Below are 24,283 nucleotides of genomic sequence, written 5' to 3'. Positions count from 1 at the left end.
CGAATCTTTACAGAAGCAGACTGCTGTCTCTTCCTCCCACAGAGCGGCTAGTGGGTTCAAACCACAGACTTTCCGGTTAGCAGCAAATAGCAAAAGCAAATGGGACAAAATGTTAACAGTAAGTGAATTTGGGCAAATGGTATACAGGTGTTCTTTGTACCTTTCTTATGCTTCCAACTTTTCTGTAAGTTTGAAATTATTTCTAAATAAAAAGTTAAAGTGAAGAAAAGAGGGGAGTAGTGATGGGTTAGCCCCTTCTTTATGGCATAAAAATCAAGATCATAAGCTATGAGTTTTTGTAATGAATATTTTCTTCCTTCTGATAGTTAGCCTTGAACTAGAACTAGCTGCTGTTCTATTTTTCCTTTCCTTGTGCAGACTCTGTGTTCCACCTCCAATCCAGTTTTAGTCTCTGGATTCCTCCAAATTGAATCTACAAGTGTAGGACTGTCCCAAGCCACCCACTTCTGCACAAGGATCAGATGTGGGAACTCATCTGCACCTGTTCTGGCCCAGCCATTTTCTGTTGACCTTGCTGGCAAATGCTCTCTGATCTCGTATCACCAATAGCTGTGTCTTTAATATCTGTGCTACTCAGTTGAGGGATTCTCAATACTAGGATGTACAATCAGGTCATTATAAATGACAAATTTCTTTGGTAAGGAGGTGCAAGCGGAGGTCATCATCATCTATAAGGAAAATCGCAACAGACATCATCTTGGAACTCCTCAAAATTCCAGAGTTGAAACAAACAGCATAGTTACACAGTGTAATTCTGTTTGTGAAATTCCAGTTCCTGAAGTGGTGCTAATCACAAACATGCCATCAATAACACAAACTCATCAAATGTTCCATTTGAAAGAAAGTAATTTATTATTATCATCATCATTAGCAGCACAAAACTAAATCCACCACTAAAAGAAAACAAAAAACATACCCTAAGGCATGTGACTTACTGACAGTGTGTCAATAACATCATCTTCATGTACAAGGGACAGCACCCTGAGGATATAGACCATATCACAGTTTAATACTCAATTCAATAATTCAGTCAACATTTATTGAGCACCTAGGCACAATGGAGGGATTTAAAGATACATACAAGAGTCCCTGCTTTCAAGGAGTTTTATAGTCTAATAGTAGGAGGTATTCGAAAATTCCAAAAAGAATACGGGACCACATGGGATCAGTACCATAGAGATGTTAGAAGTATTATTGGAGAGGGGCATCACAGGAAACTAGTATCACATTCACCTGGGAGAATCAAGAGGTTCCATAGACGACGTGGCATCTGAGCTGGGCCTTGAAGACCTGGATGGATTTTGGCAGACTGGCATGTGGAGGAGGGACACTGTAGGCAGGGTGAATAGTGTGGGCCAAGGCATGGTCATGGGAGACTTCATGGCATGCTTAGGGGGAGAACAATAATCCAATTTGGCTTGGTGGGTGGGGTTTGTGTAAGTGGAAATGGTGCGGTAAAATGCTGAGTTATATAGGAACTATTTTTTTTTAATGGTTTTGAATGATACGCTAAGATTTCTTATCTGTAATCTGTATCATGGTAACTATATTTACCTAGTCAACAAAATATGCAATTATTTGCAAAGAGATATGATCACTTCATTTCCAGATTTATCAGGGAAAAGCAAGTGGTTTCTAGGCAGTGTTATCACCCTCCTATAACAAATGTCCCAGCAGATAACACCAAGCAACCTATAGGAGATTTTCCTCTTTTGCGTGCAATTAAATCACTTTCCTCAAGGTCTTTAGTCTTTCCATCCAGGGACCACACCTCTTTCCACTCCCATCTCCAGTCCCACCAGATTTTGTGACACCTGATCAGTCTAGGCAAGTTCAATTTGGGATTTCCAGCCACAGCCATTGCTCTGAAACTAGGATCCACGACCATGAAAAGTGAGAGTGGTAGTGGTAGGGGTAGTGAACAATGTCATTGAAATGGTCCCATCTGAGAAGTTCTATGGAATCCTCATCTTAAGAGTCAAGGGTAGTTCTTTGAAACTGGAGTTCCTGGTTCCCCATTCAGTTTAGCCTGGAGGACAACTGGAGGGGCCTCAGTACTCACAGTGCCTGATTAAGGTCATCCTTATAAGTTACCTCTTATTTTCAAGGAATTTCTTAAAGGAATGACATTTCATCTGGGTTATAAGTTATCTGAAGGCTTGTTGGGTCTGGAGCTGTGGATAGACTGGGGTGAGTTTCTCTTTCAGTCCAAGGAAACTTGTTGGGTTTTGTCTAAGCCCACCAGGCTGACAGTTGGAAACTTCACCCATGCAATGATGGGTATTATTGTGATGGAATGGCTGTATTAGGTAACCAAGCCAAAAAAGTAAGCTACATAGAACCAATGTGGGAGGGCTTAGAACAACAAAGATGCCCTGGCCACACTTTCTGCAGCTGATCAGTCTTTCAGCTCTTTCCTGGAGTGAGACCTCCTTTGCAGGAAGTCATGGATAGCAGTCGTGAGGCCCCATGTCACACTGGACCTTAAGATGACCAGGGAGCCCCCACGGTAAATCAGGAACACCTTTCGGCCCCTAGTGTCCCACACATCCTGGGCAGAGGCCCACAGGCTAGGCATGCTGTGCCAGCCAATATGGGACTGCATATTGGCAACCAGCACAATCAGAGGATACAGGATTAGGCAGGTGACTGTTCCATTGATGCCACCAGACACCAAGGCAGGAACCCAATGGGGCAGGCCTTGTGCTGCCAGGCCATCCTGGATGGGATCCTTGAAGGAGAAGTACAGAGCACTCCCCAGGCTGTTCCTGACGAGGACAGGCCAGAAACCCCGATAGTAGCCCCGCGACAGCCGCCCCCAAGGCCCGTAAGAGTTGAATTCCTTGAGGATGCTGAAGGTGCTAGGGAAGCGGGCTTGCTTGCGACCATCCTGGAGCACATTCTGCACCCTTTCAAAAGGGCTGAGTGCCACTGCCTCCACCACACCAGACATGAACCCTGCTGCCCAGCGGTGTCCCAGGGAGTGTGGCCCGACAGGGGAAAGAGAGCCCAGCAGGGTATCATAGGTCCCAAACAGTAGAGTCCCTTGCAATGTCTTGGAGAGAAGAGGGGGGTAAATTCCCCGGTAGAAGTATTGAGGGCCTTCATGCCAAAGCTGTCTCACAGCCTCGGACACTGCCACAGCATGGATCTGTTGCCGGAACACAACCTTATAAATAGGAAAGGTCAGAAAAGTTGACATAAAGTTGGAAATGGCCCCAAGTGTGTAGGCCTGAGGGTGCCAGCTTTTCTTTCCTGGAGCTTCTGCTCGCGTCCTTTGCTGAAGCTCCTTCCCAGAAGAGTGGTTCTGTTCCCCCATGCTGAAGACAACTGGGAGCAGATGGAAGAAACTGGCAAGAGTGGAAAAAGAGAGGTTAGGCTGACCATTTAATTCTGTTGGTGAGCATTTTCATTGCTTAGTTAGAAACAGAACCCCAATAAACTCAGTTCTAAGGAAACAAGCAACTCTTTGGGGCAGTTTCTGAGAAATCCACCCACCCTTAAGAACTAAAGAATTCATCAAACTTAAAATAAAGGCAATTAGTTTTTCCAGACAGAGTCATCTCTACAGTGTTTTGCAGACACAAAAGGTTCCAGCATTCAAAGGCGGATTAAGATTAAATAAAGTTAAAAGGGGGGGGGACACTCCAGAACCTACTGCATTCAACTGTCAGCACATGAAACTTTGCTTAATCAGTCACATTTGATAAACTACGAGAATGATCAGTTGCTACTCCCTTTCCCAGAGCCCTGGTGGCATAGTGGTTAAGAGTTGAGCTGCTAACCAAAAGGTCAGCAGTTCGAATCCACAAGGCGCTCCTTGGAAACCCTATGGGGCAGTCCTACTCTGTCCTATAGGGTCGCTATGAGTCGGAATCAACTCGACAGCAGCAGGTTTGGTTAGATTTGGTATTCCCTTTCCCAGAAGTGTGGCACTACCTTGTAGAGGCAGAAAGGTGTTCATAAGTTGTAGTACGATGCTTTCCCTAAAAAGTTGGTAATAATTTGGGGGAGGGGAGAACCTCCTACCTCTCCCCCATCCCTGTGGATTCCTGCTGAAGTTGCAGCTGTTTCATGGCAATGCTTTCCCTGCCTTCCCTGCCAACTGAAAAGAGGGAGCCGCTGTTCCTGGAAGTTCGGCACCAAGAGGCTCCAAAACCCATTGCTGTCGAGTCGATTCCGACTCATAGCGGCCTTATAGGACAGAGCAGAACTGCCCCACAGGGTTTCCAAGAAGCAGCTGGTGGATTCCAACTGCCAACCTTTTGGTTAGTAGCCGAATGTTTAACCACTGCTCCACCAGGGCTCCCCAAGAGGCTCCACACCTGGCAATCTCCAAGTCTAACCTTGTAGACTTGTAGCTATATGACAGAGCTGGGTTTCTCAGTGTTGGCACTGCTCACATTTGGGGCCAGATAATTTTTTGCTGTGGGGGACTTTCCTGTGCACCCTTGACTCTACCCACTAGATGTCAGTAGCATCCCCCCCAATTGTGACAACCAAAAAATATCTCCAGACATTGTCATATGTGCCCTGATGGAAAAATCACCCCCTGTACTAGAGGGAATAGGCAGCCCAAAGACCCTAAGCTATTGCTCCCACCCCGGAAAGGCCTGGGAACAGGTGGGGTGGTATGAGAAGCAACTTGGGAGCCAGAGCACATGAAGGAACTTTGAGATCAGGAAGAGAAAAATGCTCAGTGCAGACCTGAGGACCTGAGGTAGCTTGTTACAAAGGAAACAGGGGCTCCACAGGGCAGAGGAAGGGTGTGCAGCAGTGGGAGACGATATGCTAGGGGACAGGAAGCAGACAGGTGTACGGGCATGGGGGAGGGCATGATGACCGGGGGATTCGTATCTGGATTGACAGGGACAGGAAGCCCAGTGGGAACTGCAGACCCAGAGGTTTCACAAAGAAACCTGGGCTATGCTGTCTCAGGGATAGCACAGGTTGAGGTCCCAGGGAGCGGTGCTGGGGTTCTAATTATGTTAGGTGTTGATGGTCCACTCAGTAGGGACAAACAGGGTACAGCTGAGGCCTGAGGGATAGGTAGAAATCAGGAGCTGCACGAAGTCCACTGCAGCCTCCCCCAGGCTGCCACTTCTAGGCTTGAGGTGCTTTGCCTTCCACAATCTTCCAATCGGCTCCTTCCAGGCTTCTGGCTCTCACTCCATTCAAAGCCCCTAAATCTGACCTTAGAACCACTCCCCTCCCCTGGAGCCGCACTCCATGGAGGGGGTGGAGGCTCAGCCTTCTCTGCTTGGCTGACACAATCTCCATCCCACCCCCAGTATTCAATGTTTGCTTTAAGCCTCAGCCTCCTTACCCTCATGGCAGGCAGGAGACTGAGAGGGCCCCTCTGCCTCTGGCCCTTTAGCTGAGAGCTGGCCAGGAGCAAAGGCTCAAGAGGCCCACTCCCTGCATCCCTCTGGGGCATCTCTGGGCCCCTGAGAGCAACGTCCATCTCTCCAGAGCCAAAAGGGACCTCCTGACCCCCAGGCAGGAGACAACTCCACTCAAGCCCCAAAAGCCACAGCGAGCTCAACATCCCCCAGCTCTCCTTTTCAGGAATCTTCTTTCCCAAGGCTTACCTACAAGTGAATAAGGACAGCTGGTGAGGTAAATGGAAACCCTGGTGGTGTAGTGGTTAAGAGCTATGGTTGCTAACCAAAAGGTCGGCAGTTCGAATCCATTAGCTGCTCCTTGGAGATCCTAAGGGGCAGTTCTACTCTGTCCTGTTGGCGACTCAAGGGAAATTTTTTTTTTTTTTTGGTGAGGTAAATATTTGTTCCCTCTTCTTAGAATGCATTAATGCTCCACCTCCTCCCCACTTTATCCTGAGTGACCTACGAACATGTGTTCAGTGACTGCATAAAGCAGGGCTAGCATTTGGGAGAGTAGCATTCTAAGCACCAGTTCTGCTTATCAACATCCCCTGTGGCCTTTGGCAAGTCACTGACAGCTTGCAACCCCTTCTACTTTGGGCCAATATTTGGTAGAACTTTTACATACCCCGATTCCTTCTGCCATCTCTGCAAATCATTTTTAGGGGTTAAAAGTGAGCAATAATTTATAAGCACTCTGGTGACACAGTGGTTAAGAGCTCAGGCTGCTAACCAAAAGGTCGGCAGTTCAAATCCACCATCCGCTCCTTGGAAACCCTATGGGGCAGTTCTACTCTGTCCTACAGGGCTGCTATGAGTTGGAATCAACTTGATGGCAACAGGCTTGGTTTTTTTTCTTTGTTTGTTTTACCATAAATATTTAAGTCATCATTCTAAAGGTACATTTTATAAATCTAATTATTCCTATTTTATTGGCGGAGGGGACATTTTTCTCCTATGTATTTTTCTGGTGTTTTAAGATGCTGGGCTTTGGGGGCAGACAGACCTGAGATTGGATTCTGTCTCCATCACTTAGCTTCCTTACTAACTTAGCTCTGTGACCCTGGGCAAGACACTTAACCTTATTCAGTTTCAGTTTTGTTTCTTCAGCTATAAAATGGAGACAATAAAACCTACCTGAAAAGATTGTTGCAAAGATTAATAAAGTAAATGATATAAAGTGGTTCAGCGTCCCTGGCATGATGTTCTGGATAAAAAAAATATACTAAAACAACAACAACAACACGAGATGCTTCCCAACCTCACATCTGTCTCCACAGAGCACATGCTCCTGGTTCCTGCGGGACACTCTCAGGCCAGCCCGAACCAGATGAAGTAGCTATGTTAGAACAAGTTCTGTGTTCACGCAGGAGGGAGGGAAGACCTTTCTTCCCTGATGCAAAGGTGCTATATAAACAACCCCCGGAGAACCTGACCCCTTAACATGAATTCAAAAGTAGATAACATAGAATGGGCCTGGACTCTGCCTTGAGATGTCACCTGTGCCCTATGATCTAACTCCTATTTTTTAACAACCTAGTCAAATGGGCCCAAGGGGTTCCAGACCCCTCTGGCCAGTCTAGTCCAGATGGATCCTGTGTGGCTGCCTCAAGATCCAACCCTACATTCAGGGCATTTAGGGCATCCCTCGGCCAGTCCTTCGGTCAGCTCAGAAATGTGTATTGATCATCTACTAAATCATTGTGGGTAAATCACTGTGGAGCTAGAGATGAATAAGTATTATAATGACATGTGCAAAGACCTGGAGTTAGAAAGCCAAAAGGGAAGAATACGCTCAGCATTTCTCAAACTGAAAGAGCTCAAGAAAAAATGCAAACCTAGAGTTGCAATACTGAAGGATGCTATGGGCAAAAAATTGACTCAGGAAGCAACAAAAGATGGAAGGAATACACAGACTCACTGTACCAAAATGAATTGGTTGACATTCAACCATTTCAAGAAGTAGCATGTGATCAAGAACTGACAGTACTGAAGGAAGAAGTCTAAGCTGTACTGAAGGTATTGGTGAAAAACAAGGCTGCAGAAATTGAGGAAATAACAATTGAGATGTTTCAGTAAATGGATTCAGCACTGAAAGTGCTCATTTATCTATGCCAAGAAATTTGGAAGACAGGTACCTGGCCGGCCAACCAGAAGAGATCCATATTTATGCCTATTCCAAAGAAAGGTGATCCAACTGAATGTGGAAATTATTGAACATTGTCATTAATATCACACACAAAGAAAAATTTTGCTCACTCGTCTATGCCAAGAAATTTGGAAGACAGCTAGCTACCTGGTCAACCAACTGAAAGAGATCCATATATGTGTCCATTCCAAAGAAAGGTGATCCAATGGAATGGAAATTATAGAACAATATCATCATTAATATCATACACAAGCAAAATTTTTGCTGAAGATCATTCAAAAATGGCTGCAGCAGTATATTGACAGGGAACTACCAGAAATTCAGGCCAGTTTCAGAAGAGGACGTGGAACCAGGGATATCATTGCTGATGTCATATGGATCCTGGCTGAAAGCAGAGAATACCAGAAAGATGTTTACCTGTGTTTTATTGACTATGCAAAGGCATTCAACTGTGTGAATCATAACAAATTATGGATAACATTGCAAAGAATGGGAATTCCAGAACACTTAATTGTGCTCATGAGGAACCTTTACATAGATCAAGAGGCAGTTGTTCAGACAGAACAAGGGGATACTGATTGGTTTAAAGTCAGGAAAGGTGTGCATCAGGGTTGTATCCTTTCACCATACCTATTCAATCTGTATGCTGAACAAATAATCCGAGAAGCTGGACTATAAGAAGAAGAACGGGGCATCACAATTGGAGGAAGGCTCATTAACAGCCTGCGTTATGTAGATGACACAACCTTGCTTGCTGAAAGTGAAGAGGACTTGGAGCATTTACTGGTGAAGATCAAAGTCCACAGCCTTCAGTATGGATTACACCTCAACATAAAGAAAACAAAAATCCTCACAACTGGACCAGTAGGCAACGTCATGATAAATGGAGAAAAGATTGAAGCTGCCAAGGATGATCGTTTTACTTAGACCTACAATCCACACCCGTGGAAGCAGCAGTCAAGATTTGCGTTGGGCAAATATGCTGCAAAAGACCTCTGTAAAGTGTTCAAAAGCAAAGATGTCACCTTGAGGACTATGGCGTGCCTGACCCAAGCCATGGTATTTTCAATTACCTCATATGCATGCCAAAGCTGGACAATGAATAAGGGAGATGGAAGAAGAATTGATGCCTTTGAATTGTGGTACTGGCGAAGAGTATTGAATATACCATGGACTGCCAAAAGAACGAACAAATCTGTCTTGGAAGAAGTACAACCAGAATGCTCCTTAGAAGCAAGGATGGCGAGACTGCATCTTACATACTTTGGACATGTTGTTAGGAGGGATCAGTCTCTACAGAGGGACGTCATGCTTGGCAGAGTACAGGGTCAGCAGAAAAGAGGAAGACCCTCAATGAGGTGGATTGACACAGTGGCTCCAACTATGGGCTCAAGCATGGTGACAATCGTGAGGATGGCACAGGACCAAGCAGTGTTTCATACACAGGGTCGCTATGAGCTGGAAGCGACTTGCCAGCACCTAACAACAGTAAAGGTGGAGAAGCCCTGGTTGTGCAATGGTTAAGCACTTGGCTGCTAACTGGAAGGTTGGCGGTTTGAACCCAAGCAGTGGCTCCGTGGAAGAAAAAGCTGGCAGTCTGCTCCCATTGAGTCAATTCTGACTCATAGCAACCCCACAGTACAGACTAGAACTGCCCCATAGGATTTCCACGGCAGTAATTCTTTTACAGAAGCTGACTTCCATGTCTTTCTCCTATGGAGAAGCTGGTGGGTTTGAACTACAGATCTTTCGCTTAGCATCGAGCACTTTAACCACTGCACCACCAACCAAGAAAACCCTATAGGTCAGTTCTACGCTGTCACATGGGGTCGCTATGAGTTGGAATCTACTGGACAGCAACAACAATATTGTTGTTGAACAATATTATTAATATCACATGCAACAACAATAACAACAATCAAGCTGGAAGGAGAAACACAAGAGCAATTTACTTTATCCAAGACAGGGAGCACTCAAAAAATTGCCCATAAGTAGGCTTCTGTGTGGTGGAGGAGTGAGGGCAGGCATTCTAGGCTGAGAAAGAGCCCTGACCAAGGCACAGAGGCTTAAAAGTGCAAGTGGAGGCTGGATGCAGGTTGTGGAGAGGCGATAGGGAGAGCTGAGGCTGATAGGGAGAAGCTGAGTAGAATGAGGGCCATATTTTTCCCCCCACTGCAGTGCGTTGTAGGGCAAGGACACGGGCTCTGGAATCATAAAGCCTTGGGTTTGAATCCCACTCTGCCACTTCCTAGCTTTATGACCTCGGCCAAGTCTGTTCACTTCTCTGACCCTCAGTATCTTTATCTGTAAAAGGAATGTCATGAAGATTGCATGAGATAAAGTATATTAAGTGGTTAGCACAGAATCCAGTATGTAATTTGATCCATGAATTATAATAGTAGTTCCATTTAAAAATAGGATAATGAGAATGAAGGTAAGATTACAACTAAGTTGTTCTAAAGGCTGAAATTGGTCCAATGCACTGGATTATCTGCAGAATGCTTTTGAATTTGCTTGTCTGGAAGATAGCAGAGAATTGTTGGTCATGGGTTGGGGAGTCTGACAGCCCTAGGCTGGAGTCCCAGTGCCTCCACTTACAAGTCTGTGACCTTACACAAGTTACCTAACCTCCCTGTTTTCCCTGTCTGCAAAATGGGATAACAATGCCTGTCTCAACAGAGTTGCTGAGAAGCTTAAATGAAGTAACAGATGGAAATTTCCTGGCACAGAAGAGGCAGGGAGCCAAGGTAGCTATTAACTTTTCAACTAAAAGCTTTAACTCCTAACTTTCAGGCTTTTAAAGTTCATTTGTTAAGACTGGACAATGTGGCCTCATTAGAGCCATCAAATCGAAGCCCCTCCCACACAGGAGGCAAGAGATCAGTGATGCTCAGTATCCCAGCTTAGCAGATGCTCCTCCCAGCTCTGCAGGAAGAGACCATCACTTAGTTCTAATCCCAGCTCTGCAGGAAGAGACCATCACTTAGTTCTAATGGCCCAAACCAGGCACCTTTACAGAACCCATTTCCTTTCGCTATTTTTGTCAAAGCTCTGAGATCTTTTCTTTGTGCTGTTTGATCCCCCCCCCCCCACCAGGTGTAAACGCAGATCATCCGATTTGGTGACGAAACCAATTTAAATGCAGAACAAGAGTCTGCCTGCAGGCCAGGATCAGAGGTCACTGTGCTGGGGAGGGGTTGCAAAACTCTGGATGAAACCCGAGACCTACTGCCAGCATCTCACCCCTGACTGTGACGCGAGCACCGTGCCTTCTCTCTACCTCCACCCCCCACTCCCCTCCTTCACCACCACCACCTCAGTGTCCTATCCAAAAGAGAAAGGCCACAATCCTGAGATGGAAGGTGCTTCATCTCCAAATTTGGATTGCTTACATCAAGGAATTCTAGATACTGGAGTTGGAATTTAGAAAGCAGAAAGGAGCAGATCCAGTACCTTGGCAGGCTGAGGACAAGCCCAACAGCAACCGAAAGGTGTTAGGCTTCCAAGCATCAGTAGTCAAGTACAAGCAACGGCAGCTCCATTGCACTTGGGCAGTCCACTCAGGCGGTGCATACCACCACCACCCCCCACAGACCCCCCCCAAAAACCCCAGAGGAGCCTCCTAGCCACGCTCTACATAAAGGAAAGACCTGCTCTCCAAGAACCAGAAGTAAGGGAAAATGGGGTAGACTTCCAAGCCACTGGCTTCACAGCCCATTCACTCCAGACTGCTCTGCATGCCGTTTCCATGGAGTTGCTCCTTCTCTGGGCCCAGTGATGGCAAATCCAGCAACGGAGAAGTCCCCTCAAGAGCTCACAGAAGGGCAACCTAGCAACCTATCCCCCAGCCAGGAAACAGAAGTGCTGTATAAGCAGCAGAGAGCTGTGGTTTGAGGGTCTAGTCGAACTGAGTTTCATTTCTCACACTTCTTAAGTACAAGTTGGAGGAAGTTAGTGTTTTGAAGAACGGTCGTAGAGGAGTGATTCTTAATGCTTTCTGGGCCGCAGACCCATTTGAAAATCTACAAAGCTATGGGCTCAGGAATATAAACAGTCCAAAATCTGCATACAATTTCCAGAAGTTCATAGACCCCAGATAGGAAGGAACCTCTACTGTGTAGTGGCATTCAAGACAGATTTGCTATGGACAGATACATTGGTGGCAGGCCCATTTACTTATTCCTCTCAGCAAGATGTGTGCTTCGAACAGTGGTTCACAAACCTCTCCACACCTCAGTATAAACTACCAAACCAAAAAAGAAAAAAACCAAACCCGTTGCCACTGAGTTGATTTCGACTCATAGCGGCCCTATAGGACACAGTAGAACTGTCCCACAGCGTTTCCAAGGAGTGCCTGGATTCAAACTGCCAACCTTTTGGTTAGCAGCTGAGCTCTTAACCACCGCACCACCAGGGCTCAGAATCAATTACAACGGTGGTTAAAAATACAAAATCAAACTACCATGTGCACACAGTCCAAGTAAAATCAGAACCCCCCAGAGGTGGGGCCCAGGAATCTGCATATCTAAGAAGCTCTCCAAAATTATTCTGATGCAGCCAGCCTTGCACCCATACTTTGGTGAGTACTGGTTAATAACAAGGGTTTTGGGGTCAGAGAGACTTGGTCCAAATTTTGGCTTCACCTTGTAACTTCAGGCAAGTCATTTCACCTCCCTGAACCCTGTTTCCTTTGGGGTCATAATCAGAAATATCATAACCAAATCAAAAACCAAACCCGTTGCTGTTGAGTCGATTCCGACTTATAGCAACCCTATGTACGACAGAACAAAACACTGCCGGGTCTTGAGCCATCCTCACAATCTTTGCTATGTTTGAGTCCATTGTTGCAGCCACTCATTGAGAATCTTCCTCTTTTTCAGTGACACTCTACTTCACAGCACTAGGCAGCCACTGAAATCGTTTGATGTCACATACATAAAAAAAAAGTTTTCTAGGCAGAGTTTGCATTTGGAGAACAGACTTGCGTGTAAAATCAAATGGTGGTATTTATATACTGTATGATGTAGGACAAGACGGGTAACCTCTGTGTCTGTTTCCTCATCTGTATAATGGACATAATTTTCCTAGTTCACTACTTCTACATAGCCCCAAGTGGGCCCTCCCATCCCCGCTTTGGCTTTTCTCCACTCACCCTCAACCTGGCAGTAGTGAGGAGTGTTTACAAGGGGCAGCCTTTGAAGTCAGACATGTCGACTTGGGTTTGAGCTCTCAGCTCTGGACTTCCTAACCGTACTGCCTGGATGCTTAAGTTTCCTCTCTGTTAAATGGTCAGACTGGTACCGCCTTCACAAGACTGCTGAAAAGAAATGAGACGTCCCTGGAAGCGCATCTGCGCACAAAAGTGCTCAGTAAATGCTTCTTCCTCCCTTCTCCCTATACAAAGGTGAGGAACTCTTATTGTTCACTTGATTTCTGACCCACCTCGTGTTGAAGGCACATGGTCTCAAAGCGCGGAGGAGAGCCGAGGAAGAAGGAGAGAGGGAGAAAGGAAACGAAGGGGAAGCAGCACACTCACGGATAAAATGCAGATCGGTCCGGTCCGTGCTTCTCAGCTGAACTAGACGCCGCACCGACTCCTGCACGGGTCTGCAGCACAGCCCCGGCCGCTCGCTCCCTCCTTTTTGCTAGCTTTCTGGGGGCCGGAGGCCCGCGAGGAGCCCGCCCCCGCGTCCCGCTGATTGGCTGCGCGCCCGGCTCGTCGCGCTCTCCTGTCTCAATGACCAAAGAATCAAAGCAGCCGGGGCCCTGGGAGGGCGGAACAGGCGGGCAGGGCCCGCCTCGCTGTCCAGGGCACCTCGCCGCCTCCACTCGGCTCCTCTCGCTGGGCGGCCGCGCGGAGCCGCTCGGTCAGGCAGCCTCGGGTAGCTTAGCGGTCGGCCGATGAGGTGCCAGGCCTTATCCCGTGCAGGGCGGCGGAGGCCGGAAGGCGGACTGCACAGCTGTCGACGCCTGCGCATCCGCTGCCCACCCGCGGATCACAGGTAAAGGGGCGCGACTGCCCGGCGCCGAGAGAGGAGCGGGGCGCCCCGCCAGTACTGCGGGATTGATAACCCTGAGGCAGGGCTGCATCCAGGGAGGAGGTGAAATACAACTAGATGCTGCCGAATGGGTAGGATTTACCTGGATTGATGAGTGGGGAGCATTTTCAGGGAGGATTGGGGCAAGAGGAACTGCAAGCCGTCCCCCTTTGCCTTCCTGGGGAGGAATATGCGGGTGTGCGTGTCCAACTTCAGTTCCCTTTCTCCCTGGCAGGCCATCAGAGCCGAATCCGAACTTGAATTCTGTGTGGCTGATTGCAGAGCTGGTAGGCCCACGGTTTCCCGGGGGAATGTAATTGAGGGGGCGTCACTTTGGCTGGTATTCAGAAGGTGGAAGAGGAAGTTTTCCTCTTGGCGACAGCGGAGTAGGGGGTTGGTTGTGGGGATAAGGGATGAGTCTGCTTGTGACCCTTCCCTGCTGGCGGCGCAGCCTTGACGCCCTGAGGACCCGGATTGGCAACCGTCGATGGACAGAGGCTTACCATACCCCAGAGGCGACCGTTCTTAGGAAGGGTGCCAGTTACAGAGGCCGGAAGTGAAATGAAGGCTTGTGCTTGTTCCCAAGATCATGTAAAGAATCTGAGAGATAATGTGGAAACTTTGCGAAGGGGGTGTGGTTAAGACGTGAGACCATGACATTAATGAGATCTTATTTATTCCCATGAATCTGTGAACTTTAGACCATTGAGCTCTATTTTGAAAGCCCAATATCAGCTCCGCACAATATTTCACCCAGAAGTCAAGCAACAGTAGTCGTCCTTTTCTGGAAGACTGGCAGGAAGGGCTGTATGTGGCTGGCTCCAAAAGTACCCTGCTGGTGCAGGGACACCCACCAGCTCCTTGAAGTTGTAATTGCTGTTCTCCTGCAGGGTATTTTTTTAGGAGAGTAAAACAAACAAACAAAACCCATTGCCATTGAGTCGATTCTGACTCATAGCAACCCTATAGAAGACAGAGTAGAACTGCCCCATAGGGTTTCCAAGGAGCACCTGGTGGATTCCAACTCCCAGCCTTTTTGTTAGTAGCTGTAGCTCTTAATCACTACGCCAGCAGGGTTTCCTTTAGGACTTTAGGCAGTTATAAAATATACTGTAGCGTGTTCAGAAAGAGGATGTGGCTGCAGACTGCTTTCCTGCAGCCTGCTTACTGGTTTTTTTTTTTTTTTTTCCATTAGTCCCTATTTGAGATATAAGGAAGGCAGAGTCCAGGAACAATGCTTTGGGGATTCCTTCTGCAGATTAGCTTTTTTGAAGAGCCAGAGCATCTTGCTAGATAGACGATTATTGTCAGTTATGGCTAGCGTCGGAAATCCTGGTAGCATACTGGTTAAGTGCTATGGCTGCTACCCAAAAGGTCAGCAGTTGGAATCCACCAGGTGCTCCTGGAAACTCTATGGGACAGTTTTACTTTGTCCTATAGAGTCGCTATGAGTCGGAATCAACTTGAAGGCAACAGGTTTGGTTTTTTGGTTTTTATGGCTAGCATCATTGCACATATGGGTAATAGCCAGCAGCAGAACACACCTTTAATGCCTTGGGTCCATTCCATGCTGAAGTCCCTGGGGAAAAGCCTCGGTCCTTTAACGGCCAACTTGGCAGAGAGGAACCTGAAGTTGTTTTCCGGGAGGGTGGTGCCAGACCAGGTGGAAGAAACCTTTGAAAACTGGCTGATCCAAGTCAATGGGGTTTTGCCAGATTGGAATACCTCTGAGGAGGAAAAGCTCAAGCGCTTGATGAAAACCCTTACTTAGGGCCCTGCCAGGGAGGCCATGGGTTTGCTCCAGGCAGCCAACTCCAGCCTAAGTGTGGCAGGTTCCTTGCAGGCCATGAAACTGGTGTTTGGGGAGTCTGAAAGCAGTGTGACCACCCATAGTAAGTTTTTTTTTTTAATAATTTTTATTGTGCTTTAAGTGTAAGTTTACAAATCAAGTCAGTCTGTCACATATAAACTTATATACACTTTACTACATACTCCCATTTACTCTCCCCCTAATATGTCAGCCCGCTCCCTCCTTCCAGTCTCTCCTTTCATGACTGTTTTGCCAGTTTCTAACCCTCTCTACCCTCCCATCTCCCCTCTAGACAGGAGATGCCAACACAGTCTCAAGTGTCCACCTGATACAAGTAGCTCACTCCTCATCAGCATCTCTCTCCAACCCATTGTCCAGTCCATTCCATGTCTGATGAGTTTTCTTCGGGAATGGTTCCTATCCTGGGCCAACAGAAGGTTTGGGGACCATGACCACCAGGATTCTTCTAGTCTCAGTCACAGCATTAAGTCTGATCTTTTTATGAGAATTTGGGGTCTGCATCCCACTGTTCTCCTGCTCCCTCAGGGGTTCTCTGTTTTGCTCCCTGTGAGGGCAGTCATTGATTGTGGCCGGGCACCAACTAGTTCTTCTCGTCTCAGGATGATGTAGGTCTCTGGTTCATGTGGCCCTTTCTGTCTCTTGGGCTCTTAGCTGTCGTGTGACCTTGGTGTTCTTCATTCTCCTTTGCTCCAGGTGGGTTGAGACCAATTGATGCATCTTAGATGGTCGCTTGTTAGCATTTAAGACCCCGGACGCCACACTTCAAAGTGGGATGCAGAATGTTTTCTTAATAGAATTTATTTTGCCAATTGACTTAGACGTCCCCTGAAGCCCCATGGTAAGTTTTTTAACACCTGGCAGTTGCAAGGGGAGAAAGCATCCCTTTATGTGATCCCTTTAGAGGTGAAACTCCAGAATGCTATTCAAGCAGGGAGCATATCTGAGAAAGATGCAAATCAGACTCTCCTGCCCCAGCTCCTTTGAGGGGCTGAGCTAAACAGGGATCTGCCTTTAGGCTTAAGGATCTTCTCAGGATGTATGCGAATGAGCAAGGGAAGCTGCCGAATTAATCAGGGTGATAAAGACAGAAGAGGATTGGGATGACACTTTTTAAACAGAAGCGGCCCAAAAGATCTGAGCCAATCCTGGAGAGGGCATCCAACCCTGTGGCATTTCAGGCCCCCCAGTTGATAGCAATTGGCAATGTTAACTGCAACGTGATACAGATAGAAGATACCCTCCATGACTCAGGTAAGGATGTGATCCTGGTGGAGCCTCAGGACCCTCCACTTTCATCCACAGCTGCTCCTCCCCCTAGATGCAGGGCCAGACCTCAGGATGAGGTGCTGGTCAGTGATTCCCCCAACAGTTCCTGGGCCTAGTCTTCTTCCACCAGTGGTAGTTCTGGGCATAAGAATGATGGTCCTGGGGATAAGTGTAGAGCCAGGAAGTGAAAATACACAACCCACTGTTCATATTGTAGCAAGGAGGACCATACAAAAGAAACATGTGTCAGTGAGAGGAATAAGGCCTAGGTGTTTGAGAATCTGATCATCACTGTGCAGGAGCTGAGAAAAGAAGTCCCCGGAGAAGACAATAAGCCCTTGAGCCACAGTGAGGTGCTAGACCCCAACCCTAAATGAACCCTTAATTGTTCATAGAGTCCAGTGGAACTGGGGGTGGGTTTGAATTAATCCACAAAGCATTTTTCTTTGGGGGAGGATGAGAATAGGTCTTGGATACCAGCACAGTGGAGGAGGATGGCCTGACTTCTGTCTCTGCTCTCTCCCCCGCCTGCCTAAGAGTCTATTTATTCTCTGTGTGTTTGTTTCCCTGATGACTTTACTCTCTTGAAGAAAGGAGTATAGCTGTTTGTTAAACCTTGAAAACATACCTGAAACCCTCCACACATATATAACCATTGTCAACCCTTTGATGAATGTCCTAGATATTTACCTAACCTTTGTACTCAGGCCACGTGATCAAATTTAAGTGGTGGTGTTCTACACTCTGTATTTTCTTTTTTGTTCTTTTTACCAAATAATGTGTGGACTTCTTTTATGTCAATGAATATATATTAGCATCTATAATGTCTCTGTGTTATAGTACTTTTAGGAAGAAATAAAGGAAAATAAATAAAAGCTATAATTGGGGGTCTGATCATGGGGTCACTATGAGTCGGCACTGGGTTTGGTTTTATCATGGGGTAGGAAACCCTGGTGGTGTAGTGGTTAAGAGCTACAGCTCCTAACCAATAGGTCGGCAGTTTGAATCCACCAGCTGCTCCTTGGAAACCCTGTGGGGCAGTTCTACTCTGTCCTGTAGGGCCGCTATGAGTCAGAATCGACTCCATGGCAATGGGTTTGGTTTTTTTTTTTTTTATCATGGGGTGGGAGCCCTGGTGCCGCAGTTAAGAGCTCGGCTGCTAACCAAAAAGGTCCGCAGTTCAAATCCACCAGCTGCTCCTTGGAAACCCTATGAAGCAGTTCTACTGCCCTATAGGGTCGCTATGAGTCAGAATCTACTCCGTGGCATCGGGTTTTCCCATGCGGTGTGGGTATCAACCTCATTTTATCAACTTCATTTTACAGATGAGGAAAAGGGAAGCTGAAATGGGACAATGTCTCAGGCTGGATTCTCTAGAGAAGCAAAACCAGTAGAGCATGTGTATATATTTATAGAGAGAGAGAGAAAGATTTATTTCAAGGAAATGGCTTATGGTTATAGAGGCTGGCAAGTCCCAAGTCTATGGGTCAGGCATCTGGTTGGAGGCTTTTGCTGACTCACAAAGCTGCAGGGGCTGAAGGGCCCAAGATCTACAGGTCAGACAGCACGCTGCTGGCTCAAGTCCCAAGAACTGGAGGTCAGATGATAGATAACAAGTCAAATGCAGGATCCAGAGCAGAAAAAAAGCCAGCAAACTTTGCTGGAAAGTCCACATATATTGCATGCAGGCCACACCCCCAAGGAAACTCCCTTTCAACTGATTAGCTACTCACAGCAGATCTCATCATGGAGGTGATTACATCATTACACAACTGCCAGACTACATCATAACTGCCAAATCACTGAGAATCATGGTACAGCCAAGTTGACACACAACCTTAACCATCACAGCTGACTATCTCCCAAAGAGCCCCTTATGACAGCTTACCTGTTGCCTACCTAGGTCATAATGTCCCAATGTAAGTATGATGACTGGGTGGTGGTAGGGGGAGGAGAAGTTATACTACAGCCCAAAAATAAGAATTCCAGGGGGCTCCATTCCTGTTCACTTTGGGGAGGAGTAGCTGTCCCTTCTCTGGATGGATTCCTTAGATTGCTGCTGCTTCTGAATAACACCTGGTCTCAATAGCCAGTATGTCCTTTGGGCTGACGCTACCCTCTTCCCCTCCCCATTTAAGGAAAGCACAGCTACTCATGAAAAGTTCAGCACAGGGAGGCTCCATGCCCCCCAAGCCTGTTCCTAAGTACACGCTAGAGGGCACAGGCAGCTCAGACTCCAAGCTTATCTTGGCCCCACAGCATTCAATGTTTGCTTTAAGCCTCAGCCTCCTTAACCCTCATGGTAGGCAGGAGACTGAGAGGGCCCCTCTGCCTCTGGCCTTTTAGCTGAGAGCTGGCCAGGAGCAAAGGCTCAAGAGGCCCACTCCCTGCATCCCTCTGGGGCATCTCTGGGCCCCTGACAGCAACGTCCACCTCTCCAGAGCCAAAAGGGACCTCCTGATCCCCAGGCAGGAGGCAGCTGTACTCAGGGCCCGAAAGCCACAGCGAGCTCAACATACCCCAGCTCTCTTAGGTTTATAACACTTTATTCCTCCCTCCCCCTCCCCTAAATCTGCCTTTGGAGAGCATAGACCCATTCATCTATCCCAGATTGTAATTCTACTTCCTGCTCAATTTTTCTCAATTTTCTTCTATAAACACTTGGTGAATGATTTACCCAGATACACACTTTATCCTGTCATGATTGAATTCTAGCACCAGGAAGAGTAAAGAGAAAAATGCTGCGTTTACCACTGCCCTCCTTTTTTTCACTGGAGTTAGCTTGGAGGTTCAGTGTAGACCATTGCTTTGAAAACCTGTTATGTGATTCATCTTTTCTTTCCTCCCTCATCCTCTTCTGTGTTGTGTAACCTTGAGATTGTCTACATATTTATTTCACCAACCTCAGGTAAACCTGACACCTCTTTTTTATTTCACTTTATGTAACATTGGCTTTTCCTTCATTTAAAAGATAGTTATTCTCCCTAACTGGAAGATGTGACCAAGCCCTGGGCATTCAGATCAGACTAACAGGGTTAGCTAAAAGAAGGCTTTTAGAGAAATTCGTGTCTGATATCCCTGACTTACAATTATGGGGCTTTTCCCCCTCCCTTTCTCCCTTCATTCTCATTAGTCCCTGAGAGGAAAATTACTCTTTTGTCCTGTCAGAAGAAACTAGCCTCTGAATGCCCTTCTTTTGCATTATCTCCTTCCTTCTTGATACATTATTTTTCCATGGATTCCATGCCATCCGTTTCATGGTTTCCCTCTCCTGATCTGTGTGGTGCCTAATTCTCAGTCTCCTTTGCTGAATCTTCTTTCTCTTCCTGATCCTTCCATAACAGCTATAAAAATAAAAACCACTACACATGTGGTTTATTGAAAGCTTATTGGGTGCCAGGCACCTTGTGCTGGTCTCTTTAAATGCACTAGTTCCTTTCATCCTCATTAAAAACAAAAAACATACACACACTTGCCATTAATTCCACTCTGACTCAAACAAGCACCCAACTCAAACCTCCAACCTTTCAGTTAGGAGCTGAGCACTTTAACCATTTGTACCACCCAGGGACTCCTTAATCCTCATATCAACCCCATAAGATTGCTATTCCTCTTATCACATATTTCAGACAGGTAAACAGATTGGAAAGGTAGAAGACTTGTCCACGGTGATGCAGCTAATTAGAGGTGGAATCAGGTATCAGACACCAGGCTGACTGATGCTGAAGCCTGTGTTCCCTATTTGTGTTAGCTCTCATGTGTACCGCACTCTATGATTTAGGTGTTATTATTCCTGGTGTTGCAGTGTTTAAAGTGATTGACTGCTAACTGAAAGGTCAGTGGTTCAAAACCACCAGCAGCTCCGTGGAATAAAAATGTGGCAGTCTGCCTCTAGAGATTTACAGCCTTGGAAGCCCTATGGGGTCGCTATGAGTTGGAATCTACTTGATGCAGTGGGTAGATATTATCTGTACATGGAAACAGAGGCCTACAGACATGAAGTGATTTGTCAAATGTCCTAAGAGCAACTGGTTTATGTGCCACACACTAGGATGGAGTCTCTAAGGAACACTTGTGTGGCAGAGAAGAGCCCTTCCCGCCCCTTCCTTCCCAGTTGCAGCTATCCCTCCTGCTGCCTGGCAATCATCCTCATACCCAGTTGGAGTTTCTTCATCACATTCAGTTCAAGTATCATGTTTCCTGCCTATGCTTTCCGTGCAAATAGTTATGAATTTAATGTATGCAATAGGAGACAGCTGCAGAAGTCAGTGGCGGAGGGATAGATTGTTCCATTAGTGGTGCTGGGGGGAGCTTCATTACCTGATTGGGAAAACAGTTTACTTTCTCCCACGGGGCTAAATATGAAATCCAGATCAATTTGAGGAATAAATGTAGATTTTATGCAAGTATGTATTAATTTCATAATATCTTTTGTTATTATGAAAGGGATAAAAAAGAACCAACATTCAAAAGCAACCCATATTTGAAGGGCAACAAAACAAAATAAATATTTATTAAATCTCTGGAGTGGGGAGGGCTTTCTGTGGCTCAGAGTGATAAAAGAAATTATACAGGAAAAGACTGATCATTCAGAAGACAACATTAACAGAAATAAAAGACAAACAACAGCAAGGTGAGATATAATTGCAAAACAAAAAAAATGACATAAAGGGGGCGGCAACAAATAAGAAAAACAGTCATAACAGCAAACTTTTATTGTGTTTAGATAGCTACCATTTCTTAAGGTCTAACAAAGTGCCAGGTGTATTCTAAGAGCTCTATGTGGCTTTTCATTTCATTCTCACAGTAAACCCTGAGATACATCCCAATATTGTTGCCATAATTATAAAACAATCTTATTGTAAAAAAAAAAAAAGAGAGAAAAGTACCTAAAATGTAACTATGCAGCTTAACAAGTTATTATACAGCAAACCACCACAAGAAATAGAACACTGCCAGGACTCCAGAAATCCTTGTGCACCATTGCTCTGTCATGGCCTCTTTCCCCTAAGGCAAACGCTCTCATGGCAGTTATGGCTATTAATTCCTTGCTTTTCTTTATAGTTTTACTACTCAAATATGAATCCCCAAACACTATAGTTTGGTTCAGTTGTGAACTTTATAGAAATAGAACTGTAATATATGTATCCTTCTGTATCTGTCTCGTTTCCCTTACAGTTACATCTTTGAGATTCATCCTTGTTGCATGTAGCTGTAGTCCATTCATTTTCAGTGCTGTGCTATAGTACAGTGTTGCATTCTCTGAATTTACTAGAAATCACTTACCCTTTCTATCACTGAAGGACATTTGGGTTGTTTTCAGTTTGGGGCAGTTATGGAAAATGGTGCTATGAACATGTTCTTTATGTCTCCTGGTGCAGATCTATAGGGTATATATCTAGGAGTGGAATTGCTGACTCATAGACTATGTGTATTTTCAACTTTTCTAGAGACTACCAAATTTTATACCAGAGTTTTACCAACTCCCCTTCCACCATTTGTGTTTTAGAGCTCCTGTTGCCCCACATCTTCACAAACACCTGGCATTGCCAGTAAAGATTTCTACCTTTTGCTTGCGTTTTAGCACACCTTTTATGAAATTTATTTCAAGGTACTTACTTGACTTTGGTATTGTGAATGTAAATTTTGTTTACGTTTCATTTTCTGAGTGCCTGTTGATGGTATACAGAAATATAATTGATCTTTGATTTTGCTAATTTCTCTTAATCTAAAATTTTATCTCTAGCTTCTTTACAATTTTCTGTAAAAAATTACATAAGCGTATCATCTGAAAATAATGACAGTTTTAGTTTTCTTTCCAAGTTCATATACATTTTATTTCTTTTTCTTTCCTCACTGCACTGGCCAGGGCCTAGAGTACAGGGCTGAATAGGAATTGAAATGGAAAGAAAACCATTCTCAACAATTCAACATTAAATATGATGTTTGCTACAAGTTTTTGGTAGGTATCATTTATCATATAAAAAATGTTTCCTTCCATTCCTAATTTACTAAAGGTTTTTTTTTTTCTTAATCACGAGTGGATGCTGAATTTTACTTAATGCTTTTTTTCTGCATCTATGAAGATGATCATAAACTTTTTCTCCATTTACTGTTAATATGGCGTATTACATTGTTTGGTTTTCTGATGATAAGCCAATGAAACATTCATAGAATAAATCCAGTTTGGTCATGATTTATTATAATTTTTATATGTCCCTGGAATGAATTTGCTCATATTTTATTCAGGATTCTTGTGTGAGAATATTAACTGTTTATATATTTATCTTTTAAACATATTTATTCTTGTTCTTTTCCTACAAGAATTGGGTCACGGCACATGGTTCTGAGCTTCTATTTCACGTTGTCTGCTGTATTGTGCTGGGATGAACCCCCTCCACTGCCCTAAACCTTAAGCAAGAGCCTGCTACCCACCTTGTGCTGGTGGGTCTTTGGACTGGCTCCTTGATTTCTCTCAAGTTTCTCTAAGTAAATAAATTATAGTTCCACCTCAGAAGATGCCTTACTATATTTACATAATAACATTAATAACAGCCACTGCTTATGGTACCTCCATTGTGACAGGCAGTCTCCTTGGTGCTTTACTCGAATTCTCACATCCATTCCTCACAAGTCTTTTGAAGTCAGTCTCACTATTATTGCATGCAGTGTCATAGATGAGGACACAGAACGGACCGAAAGTTAAAAGGTCAAAGGTGGAATTAGATGTGTCAGAGGCAGGACTCAGACCTGCAGTCTCTTTAGGTCTTCACAATGACCTTATGAGGGAGCTGTCACCACAAGTGAGGAAACTGAGGCTGCAGAATTTACAAAGCAAGCAGACTTCCTGCCCTCTTCTGGGATGAAGCCACTGAGAATCTACCAGACCTCTCATTTCATAGGTACAGCCCTTCCTACAAAATGCTGATGAAAGAAAACAAAGATCTAAATAAATGAAGAGATAAAACATGTTCATAGATTGGAAGATTCAATATAGTAAAGATGTCAATTCTCCCCAAAGTGAGAGGTTTAATACAATTACTATCAAAATCTCAGCAAGATTTTTCATTGATATAGACAAGCTTATTCTAAAATCTCTGAGGAAAAACAAAGGAACTAGAATAGCTAAAACAGTATTGAAAAAGAAGAATAAAATGGAAGGAATCACTCTATCTGATGATAAGATACATTATATAGCTATAGTAAATTGAAACATTGTGCTGATAGAAGAATGATAGACATAGACCAGTGGAAAACAATAGAGAACCCAGAAATAGATCAACACAAATATGTCCAACAGATTTTTGACAGAGGTATAAAAACAACACAATGGAGGAAGGATAGCTTTTTCAAAAAACAATGCCGGAACAATTGAATATCTATAGGCAAAAAAATGAACTTCAACCTAAACTTCACGCAGTAAACAATATCAGCTCAAAATGGAACACGGATGCAAACGTAAAATATAAAACTATTTAACTTTTAGAAGAAAACATAAGAGAAAATCTTTGGGACCTAAGTCTTACCGAAAAGTTCCTAGATAGGTTACCAAAAGACGTGGCATACATAAAAGAAAAAAATTATGAACTCGACT

At 45.1% G+C, this 24,283-nt stretch overlaps 3 protein-coding genes across 3 annotated transcripts in view; 1 reads left to right on the top strand and 2 right to left on the bottom strand.

Annotated features, from left to right (window-relative positions):
* The window catches only part of LOC126068913 (thymosin beta-15A), a 42,042-nt gene extending 28,899 nt beyond the window's left edge, over positions 1 to 13,143 (bottom strand). The window contains exon 1 of the mRNA XM_049871634.1: positions 13,091 to 13,143. The gene's annotated coding sequence lies outside the window, so the exon portion shown is untranslated. The remainder of the gene's footprint in view (positions 1 to 13,090) is intronic.
* Positions 915 to 13,168, bottom strand: SLC25A53 (solute carrier family 25 member 53). The gene is made up of 2 exons (XM_049871631.1): positions 13,091 to 13,168; positions 915 to 3,371 (listed from the first exon to the last, which is right to left on the bottom strand). The coding sequence occupies exon 2, from the start codon at positions 3,338 to 3,340 to the stop codon at positions 2,420 to 2,422; it is 921 nt and encodes a 306-aa protein (XP_049727588.1). The 5' UTR covers positions 3,341 to 3,371; positions 13,091 to 13,168; the 3' UTR covers positions 915 to 2,419.
* Positions 13,169 to 13,549: 381 nt separating this feature from the next.
* The window catches only part of ZCCHC18 (zinc finger CCHC-type containing 18), a 51,292-nt gene continuing 40,558 nt past the window's right edge, over positions 13,550 to 24,283 (top strand). The window contains 5 exon segments of the mRNA XM_049871635.1: positions 13,550 to 15,488; positions 16,242 to 16,429; positions 16,432 to 16,488; positions 16,491 to 16,533; positions 16,535 to 22,651. Of these exon segments, the coding sequence (XP_049727592.1) occupies positions 15,040 to 15,488; positions 16,242 to 16,429; positions 16,432 to 16,488; positions 16,491 to 16,533; positions 16,535 to 17,066 (1,269 nt within the window). The 5' untranslated portion in view covers positions 13,550 to 15,039 and the 3' untranslated portion in view covers positions 17,067 to 22,651.

This window comes from Elephas maximus, chromosome X (assembly GCF_024166365.1).
Source record: "Elephas maximus indicus isolate mEleMax1 chromosome X, mEleMax1 primary haplotype, whole genome shotgun sequence".
NCBI lineage: Eukaryota > Metazoa > Chordata > Mammalia > Proboscidea > Elephantidae > Elephas > Elephas maximus.
The sequence above is the reverse complement of the archived record's forward strand: the minus strand, read 5'-3'. Positions and strand labels throughout refer to the sequence as shown.

Coding starts and splice junctions, on each gene's coding strand:
- SLC25A53 (XM_049871631.1), bottom strand. CDS start 3,340: ATGGGGGAACAGAACCACTCTTCTGGGAAGGAGCTTCAGCAAAGGACG.